Source organism: Orcinus orca, chromosome 12, assembly GCF_937001465.1.
Source record: "Orcinus orca chromosome 12, mOrcOrc1.1, whole genome shotgun sequence".
Taxonomy (NCBI): domain Eukaryota; kingdom Metazoa; phylum Chordata; class Mammalia; order Artiodactyla; family Delphinidae; genus Orcinus; species Orcinus orca.
This window is the reverse complement of record NC_064570.1, coordinates 70,968,479-70,982,839: the sequence shown is the minus strand read 5'-3', so window position 1 is coordinate 70,982,839 and position 14,361 is coordinate 70,968,479. Positions and strand designations below refer to the sequence as shown.

The 14,361-nt window shown below is 38.1% G+C and overlaps 1 protein-coding gene across 16 annotated transcripts in view; it reads right to left on the bottom strand.

The window, feature by feature from the left end:
• The window catches only part of SNAP91 (synaptosome associated protein 91), a 157,000-nt gene that overhangs the window by 35,013 nt on the left and 107,626 nt on the right, over positions 1-14,361 (bottom strand). For 14 of the 16 annotated variants that reach the window (XM_049695339.1, XM_033428522.2, XM_033428525.2 and 11 more), the window contains 7 exons: positions 9,093-9,107; positions 8,777-8,944; positions 2,718-2,825; positions 1,804-2,067; positions 1,487-1,564; positions 1,255-1,326; positions 748-831 (listed from right to left, as the gene is read on the bottom strand). In XM_049695339.1, coding sequence (XP_049551296.1) covers positions 748-831; positions 1,255-1,326; positions 1,487-1,564; positions 1,804-2,067; positions 2,718-2,825; positions 8,777-8,944; positions 9,093-9,107 — 789 coding nt within the window. The remainder of the gene's footprint in view (positions 1-747; positions 832-1,254; positions 1,327-1,486; positions 1,565-1,803; positions 2,068-2,717; positions 2,826-8,776; positions 8,945-9,092; positions 9,108-14,361) is intronic. The other 2 variants (XM_049695349.1, XM_049695348.1) reach the window with 1 other exon arrangement.

The window sequence follows — 14,361 nt, the reverse complement described above, 5'->3', positions numbered from 1 at the left end:
CAGTGTGGGTTTAATTTGCTAAGGATGGTATTTTACCCCATAGCACACACATTTATAGACGTTCATGAAGAAATCACTTCAAACCTGGACTTTTCCCTATAAATTTACTGCTAATAGAAGACTTCGAATGTATCATCCAAATGAGTAGTTCAAGAGTTAATTCAGTACATCTGCCTGTCTTCTGATAACACACAGGAAAAGGAAAATGCATTTAAATCAGTGAAATCTCTTCCAGTTCTCTGGGAGGATTTAGAAACATTAAACGCAACATAAATAAACCCTATAGAATAATGTATGACATCTAGAGCTTATGCTTTCAGTTCCGACTGGCTTATGTCTTTTATATTCTGAATTATCTATGTTTATACTGCTTTTAAGAGCTTAGAAATGTTGATTTAGCCAACAGATCAGGATCACTAAGGAAGAGCAGTAGAAGGAAACTCCAATCAGCTGATTCTACATTAGGACGAACAAAAAATTAAAAACACAAAGACTTCAAATGAAAAGACTTCAAATGAAAAATGATCTGGTTTTGTTAGGACATGCACTAAAAAATATGATGAACTGACGAGCATGTAGATGATGATGACAAATGGAAAAGACCTGAACGTAAGTTTACATTTAAAAGATGGAAATAACTTCACATAGTCGAAAGAAAAAAGACCAAGTATCATGAAACAGAAGATCTAAAAACTCTTCTGAGGGAAAAAAAGATTCTGTGAGTGTTGAAGGAGGAGAGATACGCACCCCCAAAAAGGTCTATCACACCTGAAGAATCCACCTTTGCTGGCGAGGCAGTGGTTGCAGGAGATGGTGCTACAAATGTATCCACTGTAGCAAAGCACAGAACAGGACAAAGTGCATGTCACCCAAAGGAAAATGAAATCATGAGACTCGACAAACGGCTTCTTGAGATTTCATGTTGAATAGCCCGAAGACTGTAGACAATCTTAACAGTTAAGGAAAAGCCAACAGATTTAAAAATACATACTTTCCAGAAGAAAATAAAACTTTTGACTCCTGAGGTCAGAGGTTTTAGTGTGAAAAAGAGGTTTTCTCTTTTCAATCGGCAGTAGATTTGAAATATTTACCCTCATCAGTTGGGGATGGACACAAAATGAGACTTTTTTTATTGTAAAGTGAGTTTTGAGTGTAAAAGAACTCAAGACGAACCCGCGTGTTTTCGCATCTGCCTCTCCACGTATGAGGCCCACAAGACATCTCGGAAGGCTTCACCTTGGCAAAAGCACTCACCGGATAGGAGGTCAGCAGTGAGAGAACTCTCAGGCACGGGAGAGGCCCCTTGTGGTGGAGAGGAGAAAGCATCTTCCAAAAGTGAAACAAACCAAAACCAAGCAGAGGTAAGTAGAGAGCTGAAATCAAAGTCACAAGTCTAACAAGTGCATTATCACAGGTGAGGACAAAGGGCTTAGTCATGAAAACATCTAGGCAAATTAGTGTAAAGAAAGGCGGGAGTTGGCTTTACCTGTCCCAAACAGGTCTATGCTAGGAGCAGCATCTGGCTTAGGCGCGGGGGCGACATCGGGAGCAGACTCAAATAAATCTAAGACCAAGAACACACATGCCTTTACTCAACTGGACAAACCCGCCTGAAACAGCATCACTTTCCAGTTGTGCATGAGCACTCTGGAGGGTTCTGAAACGAGCTGCAAATGGTTGCTGGAGAACCATTTAATGACACAGTCACCATGCAGACAGAGGTGCGGAGGCAGTACATCACAAGGACCAGAATTCAATCCACCAGGTGGAAAGAGTTCAACGACAATGACAAAAAAAAATTACCACCAAAGATATCTAGAGCAGGAGGAGCGGTGGTGGTGGCGGCAGAGGTGGTGGCAGTGGTGGCAGCGGCAGCTGTGGTGGCAGCGGTAGTGGCAGCGGCGGCAGCTGCGACGGCGGGAGCAGGAGAAGGAGCGGTGGCGGGAACCGGAGGGGCTGTGCTAGCTGTAGGGGTAACTACAGGAACACTGGTCTCAGGTGGCTTCATTGCAAAGAGGTCCAGCTCGGGTGCAGCCTCTGCACTACCTTCAGATGGGGCAAAGGGGTCTTGGGGAAAGGAAAGTGGAGACACATACGGCATCAGTAAGGAAACAGACAACAGAGAGGCGTCAAAACTATAGGTACGAGACACCTGGCACAGATATTCACATGCGAGCTAGGCATTAGGCGGCCTGCTTTGAGCTACTACCCTATTAGCAGGGGTCAGTCATTAGGATGTTTTTCTAAAGAGAAAAGAAAATGTAGTAGGCACCACGAAGTTCAGAAACGGAAACACTTCAGAGTATTGTCAGATTAGCCTACAGTCTAGGATCAGAGATGGTTATTCAAATCCTTACTTTAATGTGGTCAATTTGGTAGCTTGGAAAATTCATGAAAACATGCCAACGTATTGGAACTCAGTGTTACAAAAGAGTACAATACAGCATTACAGGGAAACAAACAAAAAAACAAAAAAACATTAAGAGAGCATACTTGCACTGACAAAAATTGTCAATCTTGAGAAATTGTCAATTTTGATAAGGATGCCCTTCGTTTTCTTAATGTTTTCAAGTGCCCGCATTCTTTATTCCATTACGATGAGTGATACTTTATACTCAGAAGAAAGCAAAATTAGAAACACATAGGGCCAAGTCTAGCTACGGGAGCTTCACATCAGGACAGAACGACAACAGACGGGCTCAGGACTGGAAACCCACCGTTTCCTGAACACGCATCAAGCGCCGCGGCTACAGGGGTCGGGGGTGCTGGCGCAGCAGCCCCTTCGGATGCTGCAGGGGCCTCCCCGGGAGAAGCTGCAAAGGCATCTTGGGTGCAGGTTTTAAAACAAGAGAAATGAAAGGGATAAAAAGAGAAGAAAAATGTAGTAAAAGAACCAAGTTAAATTGCAAAGAAGGCTCCCTTATACAACATGAATTGCTTGAAACGCATTTTTACAGCCCATGCACTGTTGGCGGTCACAAGACAATGACTCTTGGCACCCCTTCATGTTGGTTACATGCAAGTGGTACAGCCTTGATCCTGCTGAGGCCTGTGAGGATCCAAAAGGTAACAAGATTCTCATTGTATAAGGGCTCTGAGAAGCATGTTTCATGTATCATTAGGAAGGAATGGATGTGAAAAATAAAACACAAAAATAACTTTATTATGCAATTTAAGACATCGATCTTTCACGTCCAGGTAATATTTATATACTATGTTACCATGATGTCTCTGACTAGTGGCTTCTAGCAAACACGGATATCTTCTTTAAGCCCAATAAAATTAAATATATGATGATGATGTAAACAATTTTAGTTTACATGTTCTTTTACAGTCTACTACAGACAAAATTACACTGTTAACATGAAAGGTATACTAAATGTTCATAAAAGTTAAATCTTCACTATCCCTGAAAAACATTTTCAGACACAACCAAGGATTTGTTTTAAAGAACTAAAGAAAAAAAATTAGGAGATGACACCATAATGCCTTTATTTTGACTTAAATTTATAGTTGTTTTCAAATACTGAATTGCTCCAGTTATGTGGTCAATGATCCATTTTCAACAGATTAAAGATGTAGTTTCATGTTTTAAGACTACAAGTGTATAACTATCTATAGTAGATTATAATAATATACAGTAGATCCATTAACATGCACGCAGCCTCCATTTATAAATGTCAGATTTATCAGTGGCTGATGTGTACAAATGATTCCCAATGTGTTTCTGTCAACACACCATGTTAATTATGGTTAAAAAAAAAAAATCCTGGAGCTTTCAAAGAAACCCTTTACAGAAGGAATGAAGCCATCATAAATATGCCTTGCCTAGAAGAAATTTCTGGAAGGTAGGGACCAACAAGAACCTGCCACTGATCTGCTAGATTTCCCATCCTAAAATACTGCCTTCTGCAGTATCTACCAGTGTTCCCTAGAACACTGTTCCTCTAGCCATTAAAAAGAATTTGTCAAACATGCTTGGGAAATGCTACACAGTATACCCACTTTCTCAGAGATTTATGTGGTGTATCGGGCTGTAGGAAGTCCTGCAGTCGAGACACTTGTTTCTCAGGTTCACCCAGCGTGTTCCAAACTGATCTGAGTATGAGACACATTATGGTAACGTCCTGAAGCCCGGCCTTAACAAACATTAAACATTAGAGACTCGCTTGAGTTAAAAGGTCCTTTACAAAGACACCAATATCCCTAGAAGGGACAATGGGACAAGCATATGTTACAGCTTGATTTGACTGCTTCCCACAGCTACACTGAGGGAATATATATATGTTCTGAGTAGAGGGCAGTCAGGGGAGAGGCTGAATAATAATAACGGAGTAGGAAAAACACACCAGGGGATAGGACAGACACACCTCCTCAGATGCCATGCTAAGAATACTATCACAGAGGACTTAGAGCAACTTGAAAGCCCTAACAGCTGGGGCAGAAGACCACAAGAAAAGTCTAAGAGGAGGTTGGGAGGGCTGAAAATATTTTGCCACGGGTCAGGTCTGTTTTCTTTCTTTTCATTCTTAGAAAATTTGGAACTAACGGTAATGCCATTGGAAGTAATAGAAACAGTAATAGCAGTCACTATTTATGTGCCAGTCGCTGTGTAAATATTTTATTTGCGTTATTAAATTTAATTCCTCCAACTTTCTTGTGATATAGGTTTTATCATCTCCACTTTGTAGATAAGAGAACAGAAGCTTGTAAAGTCTGAGGATGTGACCAAGGTCCGTCAAGTGGCGGGGTCAGGATTTGGCTGTAAGTTGTTTGATGGAGGTTTGGGTGTTTGACCACTCTACTGTTTTGAACTGTGCCACATTCTACTATACTGTCCCCTCCTTGCAGGATGGAATAAGCACCAGTTATATCAGTGCTAGAGTTCAAACAAATATTCACAGGCTGGCCTCCTTAATTATGATTTCTGTGTACGTAGATGAAACCCATATTTGTAGCTATATCTTTAGGAGAGGTGGTGTCCCTCCATTCCCGGTCAGCAAGACATCTCCTTTTAATGCTTCTCTGAAACTAAACATTGTAAACTTAACTCATCAACTGTCAACACTTCTCCTAAACAAAGGAGCCCCAGCTGCTCCAGCCCCGAGCTGCTAAGTGTTCCCAGCCCATTTGATGGAGATGTGAACGAGTGAGACTGGATAATTCCAGCCCCACAGCCACTGTCTGACTGTAGCCACGAAAGGGACTCTGAGAGACAACCGTCCAGCTGAGCCCACTAGACTCCCCGGGACTGTCAGAGACAATAAGATAATTTTGATTTTGTTTAAAAAAACAGCAAAACTTCTTAGCTACCCAGCTTTCTTTCATCATCGATGGCAGCATTGTCCTTCCAGCACTGAAAGCTAAAGCAATCTCCAATCTAGTTCTCGTTCCCTTGTTACCCATTTGCAGTTCAGGTCTACATTCTGCCCATTACCAACCAGTGCTGCTTCCAGGAAATGCATATTCCTGCTTTTCCACTGTTATGGACTCAGTCCAGCCTTACTCAGCAAACCAGTCTCTGACACTGCTGCAGACTAGCCTTCTCTTCCTTCTGGCAATCTAGGAAGAATTTTCTCCCTCATTTTTTATCATGTGACTGACTACCTTTGTAAAAATTTCTTACTGCTGTTGTCTTCTCCAGCCTGAACTCCTCTCCCTGTCTTCTCCAGGCACACACACCATCTTTAAATCACATACTCGGCACAAAGGTTTCAATCATTCTCAGCGTCTTGAGCCCAAGAGTCACCATTCCAGTTCATTTTCTTCCCCAAAGGTCCCAGATGATAAGACTCTTACATGAAATCTAGTTGTAAGTGCTTATATTTAAGTATTGGTGTTAAGGAAGATTGATGAACTTGGTTAACCAACTTGTTCAAATGAAGTCAGGTTTGGGAGGCAAGTTCTTTGGTTTTCCAGCCACTTGGTTCTGTGCTCACAGCCTACCATCATGGAGGCTTGCACACAAATTAACACAGTTGACGGAAAAGGGTACCCTGGAGAACATGTAGAGGAATTAGCATCAGTTTAGCATTGCACTCCTTAGAAAAAAACTGTATTGTTACAAACTAATGTGCTGTTGTTAGTAGAGTTTTGCATCAGTGAAAAACAGAATGCCTTTAAGGATTTTGTGTTTTATCTTTATCAATATCTGTAAGTTTTACTAAATTTTTAAAGCATAACACTGCCTTGCAGTCCTGTTCTGCCTGACCCCAGAAGGCAGAAGGCAGATTTCATTTCTTAAAAGTTCCCTTTAAAAAAATAAGCATTTAGTAAATATAATGTTTCTAAAAATTTTTTTTTAATGACTTACATTGAAACGACTAAAACATTATGTGGGTATCAATCTGAGTATTTTAAAATAACAGACACTCCGTATTTTTCAAATTTGTAATGAAAATACAAGACTAAAATACATAGAAAAATTTAACATTTCAGTATTTCATATTCCTGAAATTAAACAATTAGCCATTATTCAGAAATTAAAATTCATTAAGCTTATTTCTAAAGAAATCTACTTAATACTGCTATATATGCTACATAAAACCTCAAAGGGGCATATTTTAAAGTCATATAAATAACTGGTGCTCTTATTATTCAAAAGTTCTACCACTTGCCCATTTTAGAGATACAAAATTTTTAAAAAATGGCCACACAACACGACCAAAGAGATTTTAGTTTAAGTTTTAATTTAAAATCTTACCTCTAAATGATTCCTTATAAATCCATAAAGAACACGAAAGAAATCAGGGGGTATCACTGAAAACTACAAGACAGACAGTGACACATATAGATTTCTGAACATAAAAGATAGAGATTTTATAGCTATCAGAGGCCGGGAGACAGTTTACAGAACGATAAAGATTAGTAAAAATAATTGTGATGAGATTTGCAGATGTACTCATCTTTACTTATCCTCCATCCAGATGACTAGAAAGGATATTGGTGAAATTAAAGGACAGCCTCCATTCTTTGGCATTAAATTATATGATTTTCTACAGTACTGACCTTTTAAATTTGTATTTCAGGGTAGAAAGACTGACATCACGAAAATATTTTCAAACATACAGATTCTTCTGCTTGATGACTGTCATCAAAGCAGCAATAAATGATTAACACAAACAGCATAATGGCACAAAGAATATTTCCAAGAAATATCTTAGGCAGGACCATGAGAGAAGCAAGATGGAGTTGACTGATTTCTTATAGGCAATTAAGCTCCTTAAAATGGACTGAAAAACAAAAATCTAAATAGCTAAAGGAATAGAAATGCTTACGTACAAAATTGTTATCCAACCCGTCCATATTTTCCTTGAATTTTTCTCTGAACATAAGCCTATGAGAAACCATCCATACTCAAGACCAATAATGGAGGTAGGAAGGATGGGGTGAAGAAGTTGGTTTTTATAAATTTAAGCTAATATTTTAATTTCTGGTCTCAAAAGTTACAGAGGCATAACTGAAAAACTAACTTTCTCTAGTGGATGACTCCTCATAATAAATTATTCAAGAGTATGCAAATCCCTTCTCCTACTTTAAAAAACAAACAAACGGATTTCTCCTATAATAGATTTGGAAGAGCAACAGAATGGCAGTGCAGCAAGGCAGGAGCAAATTCCCCGCATGAAACAGAGGCAACGATGCTGTGTCCCACTGAGTATTCCTTGTCTTAGACAACGTTGGCAAGCCTCAGAGACTGGGGCACTGCATGTTGCACAGTGGTATGTGACAGTGTGTAAGTGTATGTTCCCAGGGGAATACGTTAACTCCACCAGAGCCTGCCAAATCTCTGCTGCCCCCACCCCTTATCATTTGCTTCCTCCAATTTCTTTACCATACTCTCAAAATGCCCCGGGAAAGATGTTATACTGTAACGAAGAAACACAAAACTATGATGACTATAACACTGTTCAATGTACACATGTGAAATGAGCACTTCTCCAGGTTTGGACATTAGCACCACTCAAAATGGGAAGATGTAAATAAACTGGTTTCAGATGGTTCATCAGGTCCAGACATATTATATTGACAGAGTGTAGGATATTTGACTGAAGCTTACAGCTGTAAATCAACTCTGTGTCAGAATTTACATTTGCATGGAAAAAGTATTTTCAGACAATCGTTTCAAAGTCTGATATAAACCTGTTTTCAATCAGCGTTGCAAGTGCCGACTCCAGTGATCTCTCAAAGTTCTGAAGCCAAAGATGATCCAAGTTTTTGCTTGGACAGAACAAGCTTAAAAAGTTGCAAAAATGGACATATCCCTAAACTCTCTTCAGAGACCTCTAGATCTGAACTCCACTTAGGTGATTTTTTTTTTCCTAAATCTTAAAGAACAACTTAGGCCAGGATTTCTCCTCCCATGTTCCCCAAACATTTTTTTCTCTCAGCTAGTTCAAATCTAAAAAAATGCCAAAAAACCAATTCTAAATATGATAGAAAGATCTGGTACGACTATTATAGATACTGCAGGGCTGGAGCATATACGGGACAAGAGTTCTAATAGCAGCTTAAATCCTAACTTCGCAAAAAGTAGAAAATTGAATAGGTCGAAAGCATTTGCAACCTTTGCTCTATAATCACTAAAATTAAATGAATATGAAGTTGACAAATTGAGCAAAGATAAATATATATGAATAAACATTTTAAAAGTAGTTAAACACTCTGCCATGCATGTTCTATCTAACTGCCATGTTCTATCATGTAAAAGATTTAAATGCTTTAACGCTAGCAATCCTGGAAGGAAAATAAAAGAAAAGTGATGTGACTGACTAACCTCCAAAGAGATCCACTTCAGCAGTGACAGCAGTGACAGTTGTAGTAGTTGAGGCAGAGGCTGAAGTAGTTGCAATTTCAGCAGCTGTAGCAGGAGGAGTAGGTTCTGGTGCGAACGGATCTGAAATCTGTGCTTCGGAGGGAACAGAGGAAAGTGCAGCCAGAGAATCTATGTCGCACCAGAGACAGAGAACAAATGGGAGAGAAGAAAAGGAAAGGACAAAAGATATACCAGGCTCCAAATGATCAAAGTGAGGACAGTTATTAAGATATGGAAGTCTCTCGAAACAGAAGTTTACAAATAAAGTTTTACTCACCCTCTCCCAAGAGGTCTATCGATGTCCATGGGTCAGCATATGAAGAAATAAGAGATAAAGCTGAAACTTTCAACCACACCAATGTCCAAGCAGGGTGAGGCACTAACTGAAGAAATTTTAGCTTTATGTACCTTTCTGGATCATTTGAAATTTAAAAAATAAATGTATTACCTATTATTACCATAGAACTTTCGAGCTGGAATGGACCTTAGAGATCCCCTAGATCAACTTTCCAACTTCATAGATGGGAAAACTGAGAGCAAGGGAGGTCAAGAGACTTACCTTAAGCTAGGTCTAAACAACTTTGACAAATCGATTTCTTATCAGATTTACCATTTCATCTGCTTTGGTTGATTTCATTACACTGTAGTTGTCAATTCTGAAGAAACCATAGTTAATTGAATTTTATTGATCCTCTTTATTTGATGTGTCATACCAGAGCATGAATAGAGGCTTTACAATGGCTATAGTTTGACTGTGGAACATACTAAGCTGAATGCAAGTTTAGGGGTTAGAAAAAAGAAACTCTAACTTAAACTATTCTCTTCTTTGTAAGTTTCACATTACCAGGTGTTTTTCAGTTCAGTATATAATCTCTAATTTATAAACATTATGAGACAACATATGAAAATTATTTTTAAGAAGAATGTGAGAGATTATACAGCATCCAAACTTTTCAGCCCTTCTGAGGTCAGCATTCCAATGGGAGGTTCAGACTTAGTGACCAACAGTGGGATTACAGTTGGCATTCTAAATAAAAAGCCTAGGAGGGATTATTTTTAACTGTACTATGATGTTAGGTTAAACATTTATAGTGTCCAATGGCATTCTTCTACTCTCAGTCATGTGATACATCTCAGGGATCACATTCAAATTCATGAATGTTACTGGAAATTTATTTTAATCATGAAGAAACTTTATCAAAACTCATTAGGGAGCTATTTTTTTCAGAGCCTTAAAGCCATATGGGAACTCAGTAAACCAAAAGTTCTAGAAGACATTTAAAAGATTGAGAAACATAAATTTGACATTAAAAATAATTACTTTAGATATAAAGACACACAGACTGAAAGTGAGGGGATGGAAAAAGGTATTCTATGTAAAGGGAAATGAAAAGTCAGGGTAGCAATACTTAAGTGAGACAAAATAGACTTTAAAATAAAGACTGTTACAAGAGACAAAGAATGACATTACACAATGATAAAGGAATCAATTAATGAAGAAGATATAACAATTTTAAATATATATGCACCCAACATAGGATCACCTAAATACATAAAGCAAATATTAACAGACATAAAGGGAGAAACTGACAGTAACACAGTAAGAGTAGGAGACTTTAACACCCCACTTACATCAATGGACAGATCCACACAGAAAATCAATAAGGAGACATTGGCCTTAAACTACATATTAGATTAGACGGACTTATATATATATATATTTTTTAATATATGAATTTATGTATATAAACATTCCATCCAAAAGCAGCAGAATACACATTCTTTTCAAGAGCACATGGAACAATCTATAGGATAGATCATATGCTGGGCAACAAAAGAAGTCTCAGTAAACTGAAGAAGACTGAAATCATATCAGGCATCTTTCCCAACCAAAATGCCTTGACTAGAAATCAACTACAAGAAAAATCTTCAAAAAACACAAACCCATGAAGGCTGAACAATACGCTACTAAACAAATGGAAGAAATCAAAGAGGAAATAAAAAAATACCTGGAGACAAATGAAAATGAAAATACAGTGATCCAAAATCCATGGAAAGTAGCAAAAACAAGGCTAAGAGGGAAGTTTATAGCAATACAAGCTTATCTCAGAAAACTAGAAAAATCTCAAATACAACCTAACCTTACACATAAAAGAACTATAATAAGAAGAACAAACAAACAAGAAAGTTAGAAGAAGGAAAGAAATCACAAAGATCAGAGCAGAAATAAATGAAATAGAGACTAAAAAAAGCAATAGAAAAGATCAATGAAACTGAGAGCTGGTTCTCTGAAAAAATAAACAAAATTGATAAACTTTTAGCCAGACTCATCAAGGAAAAAAAGAGAGAGGATCCAAATCAATAAAATCAGAAATGAAAAAGGAGAACTTACAACCAACACCACGAAATACAAAGGATCATAAGAGGGTCCTACAAGCCATTATATGCCCCAAAAATGGACAACCTAGAAGAAATGGACAATCTCCCAATACTGAATCAGGAAGAAATAGAAAATACAAACAGTTCAGTAATGAAATTGAATCAGTAATAAGAAAAAACTCCCAACAAACAGAAGTACAGGACCAGATGGCTTCACAGGTGAATTCTACCAAATATTTATTGAAGAGTTAACGCCTATCCTTCTGAAACTACTCCCAAAAACTGCAGAGGAAGGAACACTTCCAAACTCATTCCACAAGGCCAGCATCACCCTGATCCAAAACCAGATAAAGATATCACAAAAAAAAGAAAATTGCAGGCCAATATCACTGATGAACATAGATGCAAGAATCCTCAACAAACTATTAGTAAACCAAATCCAACAATACAGTAAAAGGAGCATACATCATGATCAAGTGGGATTTATCCCAGGGATGTAAGGATGGTTCAGTACCTACAAATCAATGTGATACAAAAAACTGAAGAATAAAACTCATATGATCATCTCAATAGACGGGGAAAAATCTTCTGACAAAATTCAACATCCATTTATGATAAAAACTCTCAACAAAGGAGGTATAGAAGGAACACACTTCAACATAATAAAGGCCACATGTGACAAACCCACAGCTAACGTCATACTCAACAGTGAAAAGCGGAAAGCTTTTCCTCTAAGATCAGGAATAAGGGAAAGATTCCCACTCTTGCCACTTTTCTTCAACATAGCATTAGAACTCCTAGTCATAGCAATCATACAATCAGAAAAGGAAATGAAAGGAATCCAAAGTGGAAAGGAAGTAGTAAAACTGTCACTCTTTGCACAAGACATGATACCATACATAGAAAATCCTAAAGATGCCACCAAAAAAACGACTAGACCTCACAATGAATTCAGTAGAGTTGCAGGATACAAAATTAATATACAGAAACCTGTTGAGTTTCTATACATTAAGAGTGAACTATCAGAAAGTGAATCCACACTATATGGCAATTAATCTACAACAAAGAAGGCAACAATATACAATGGGGAAAAGACAGCCTCTTCAATAAATGATGTTAGGAAAACTGGACAGTTACAGGTAAAAGAATCAAACTGGACTACTTTCTCACACCATGTATAATAATAAGTTAAAAATGGAGGGCTTCCCTGGTGGCGCAGGGCTTCCCTGGTGGTGCAGTGGTTGAGAGTCTGCCTGCCGATGCAGGGGACATGGGTTCGTGCCCCGGTCCGGGAAGATCCCACATGCCACGGAGCGGCTGGGCCTGTGAGCCATGGCCGCTGAGCCTGTGCGTCTGGAGCCTGTGCTCCGCAGTGGGAGAGGCCACAACAGTGAGAGGCCCGCGTACCGCAAAAAAAAAAAAAAAAAAAAAAAATGGATTAAAGACTTAAATGTAAGACCTGAAACCATAAAACTTCTCGAAGAAAACATAGGCAGTACACTCTTTGACACTGGTCTTAGTAATATTCTTCTGAATATGTCTCCTCAGGCAAGGGAATCAAAAGCAAAAACAAACAAATGGGACTGCATCAAACTAGAAAGCTTTTGCACAGTGAAGGAAACGATCAACAAAATGAAAAGGCCACCTACTGAATGGGAGAAGATATTTGAAAATGATATATCCAACAAGGGGTTAATATGTAAAATACACAAATAACTCATACAACTCAACATCAAAAAAGCAAACAACCCGATTAAAAAATGGGCAAAGGACCTGAGTAGACATTTTCCAAAGAAGACATACAAGATGGCTATCAGACGCATGAAAGGATGTGCAACATCACTAATCATCAGGGAAATTAAAATCGAAACTGCAGTGAGATATCACCTCACACCTGCTAGACTGGCTATTATCAAAAAGACAATGAATAACAAGTGTTGGCGAGAATGTGATGAAAAGGAACCCTCATGCACTGTTGGTGGGAATGTAAACTGGTGCAGCCACTATGGAAAACAGTATACAGATTCCTCAAAAAATTAAAAATTGAACTACCACGTGATCTAGCGATTCCATTCATGGGTATTTATCCAAAGAAAATCAGAACACTAATTAGAAAAGATACATGCACCCCTATGTTCACTGCAGCATTATTTATAATGGCTAAGATATGGAAACAACCTAAGTGCCCATCACTAGATGAATAAAGAAGATGTGGTGTGTGTCTACATATAGATAATGGAATATTACTTAGCCATATTTGCCATTTGCAGCAACATGAATGGACCTGGAGATGATTATGCTAAGTGAAATAAGTCAGAGGAAGACAAATACTGTATGATGTCACTTGTATGTGGGATCTACAAAACAAACCAAATGAACAAACACAACAAAACAGAAGCAGAATCACAGATTTGGGGAACAAACAGGTGGTTGCCAGAGGGGAGGGGTTCGGGGGTAGGAGAGAAATAGGTGAGGGAGATTAAGAGGTATAAACTTCCAGTTGCAAAATAAATGAGTCATGGGGATGAAATGTATTGTGGGGAATACAGTCATTAATAGGTACTATCTTTGTATGGTGATGGATCGTAACTAGACTTACGGTGGTGATGATTTTGAAATGTATAGAAATACTGAATCACTATGTTATGTAATGGGAACTAACAGTGTTGTAGGTCAATTATAGTTCAAAACAACAAACAAACAAATGCATAGAAACAGAGGTCAGATTTGTGGTTATCAGAGGCAGGGGAAGAATGAAGGAGTTTGATGAAGGCAGTGAAAACATACCAACTTCCGGTCATAAGATAAAAAAGTACTAGGGGTATAATATACAACATCACAAACATAATCAACACCATGCTATATATGCTATATATGAAAGTTGTTAAGAGAGTAAATCCTAAGAGTTCTCATCACAAGGAATAAAAATTTCTCTTTTTTAAATCTTGTATCTCTATGAAATGATGGATGTTCACTTAAACTTATTGTGGTCATCATTTCATGATGTATGCAAGTCAAATCATTATGCTGGACACCTTAAACTTACAGTGCTGTACATCAATTATGTCTCAACAAAACTGGAAGAAAAAAATTATCATATTAATTTAACTATGCAATCAAGGCTCTTCCTAAAACTAAATCTTACATATTTCATAGCAACATTAGAA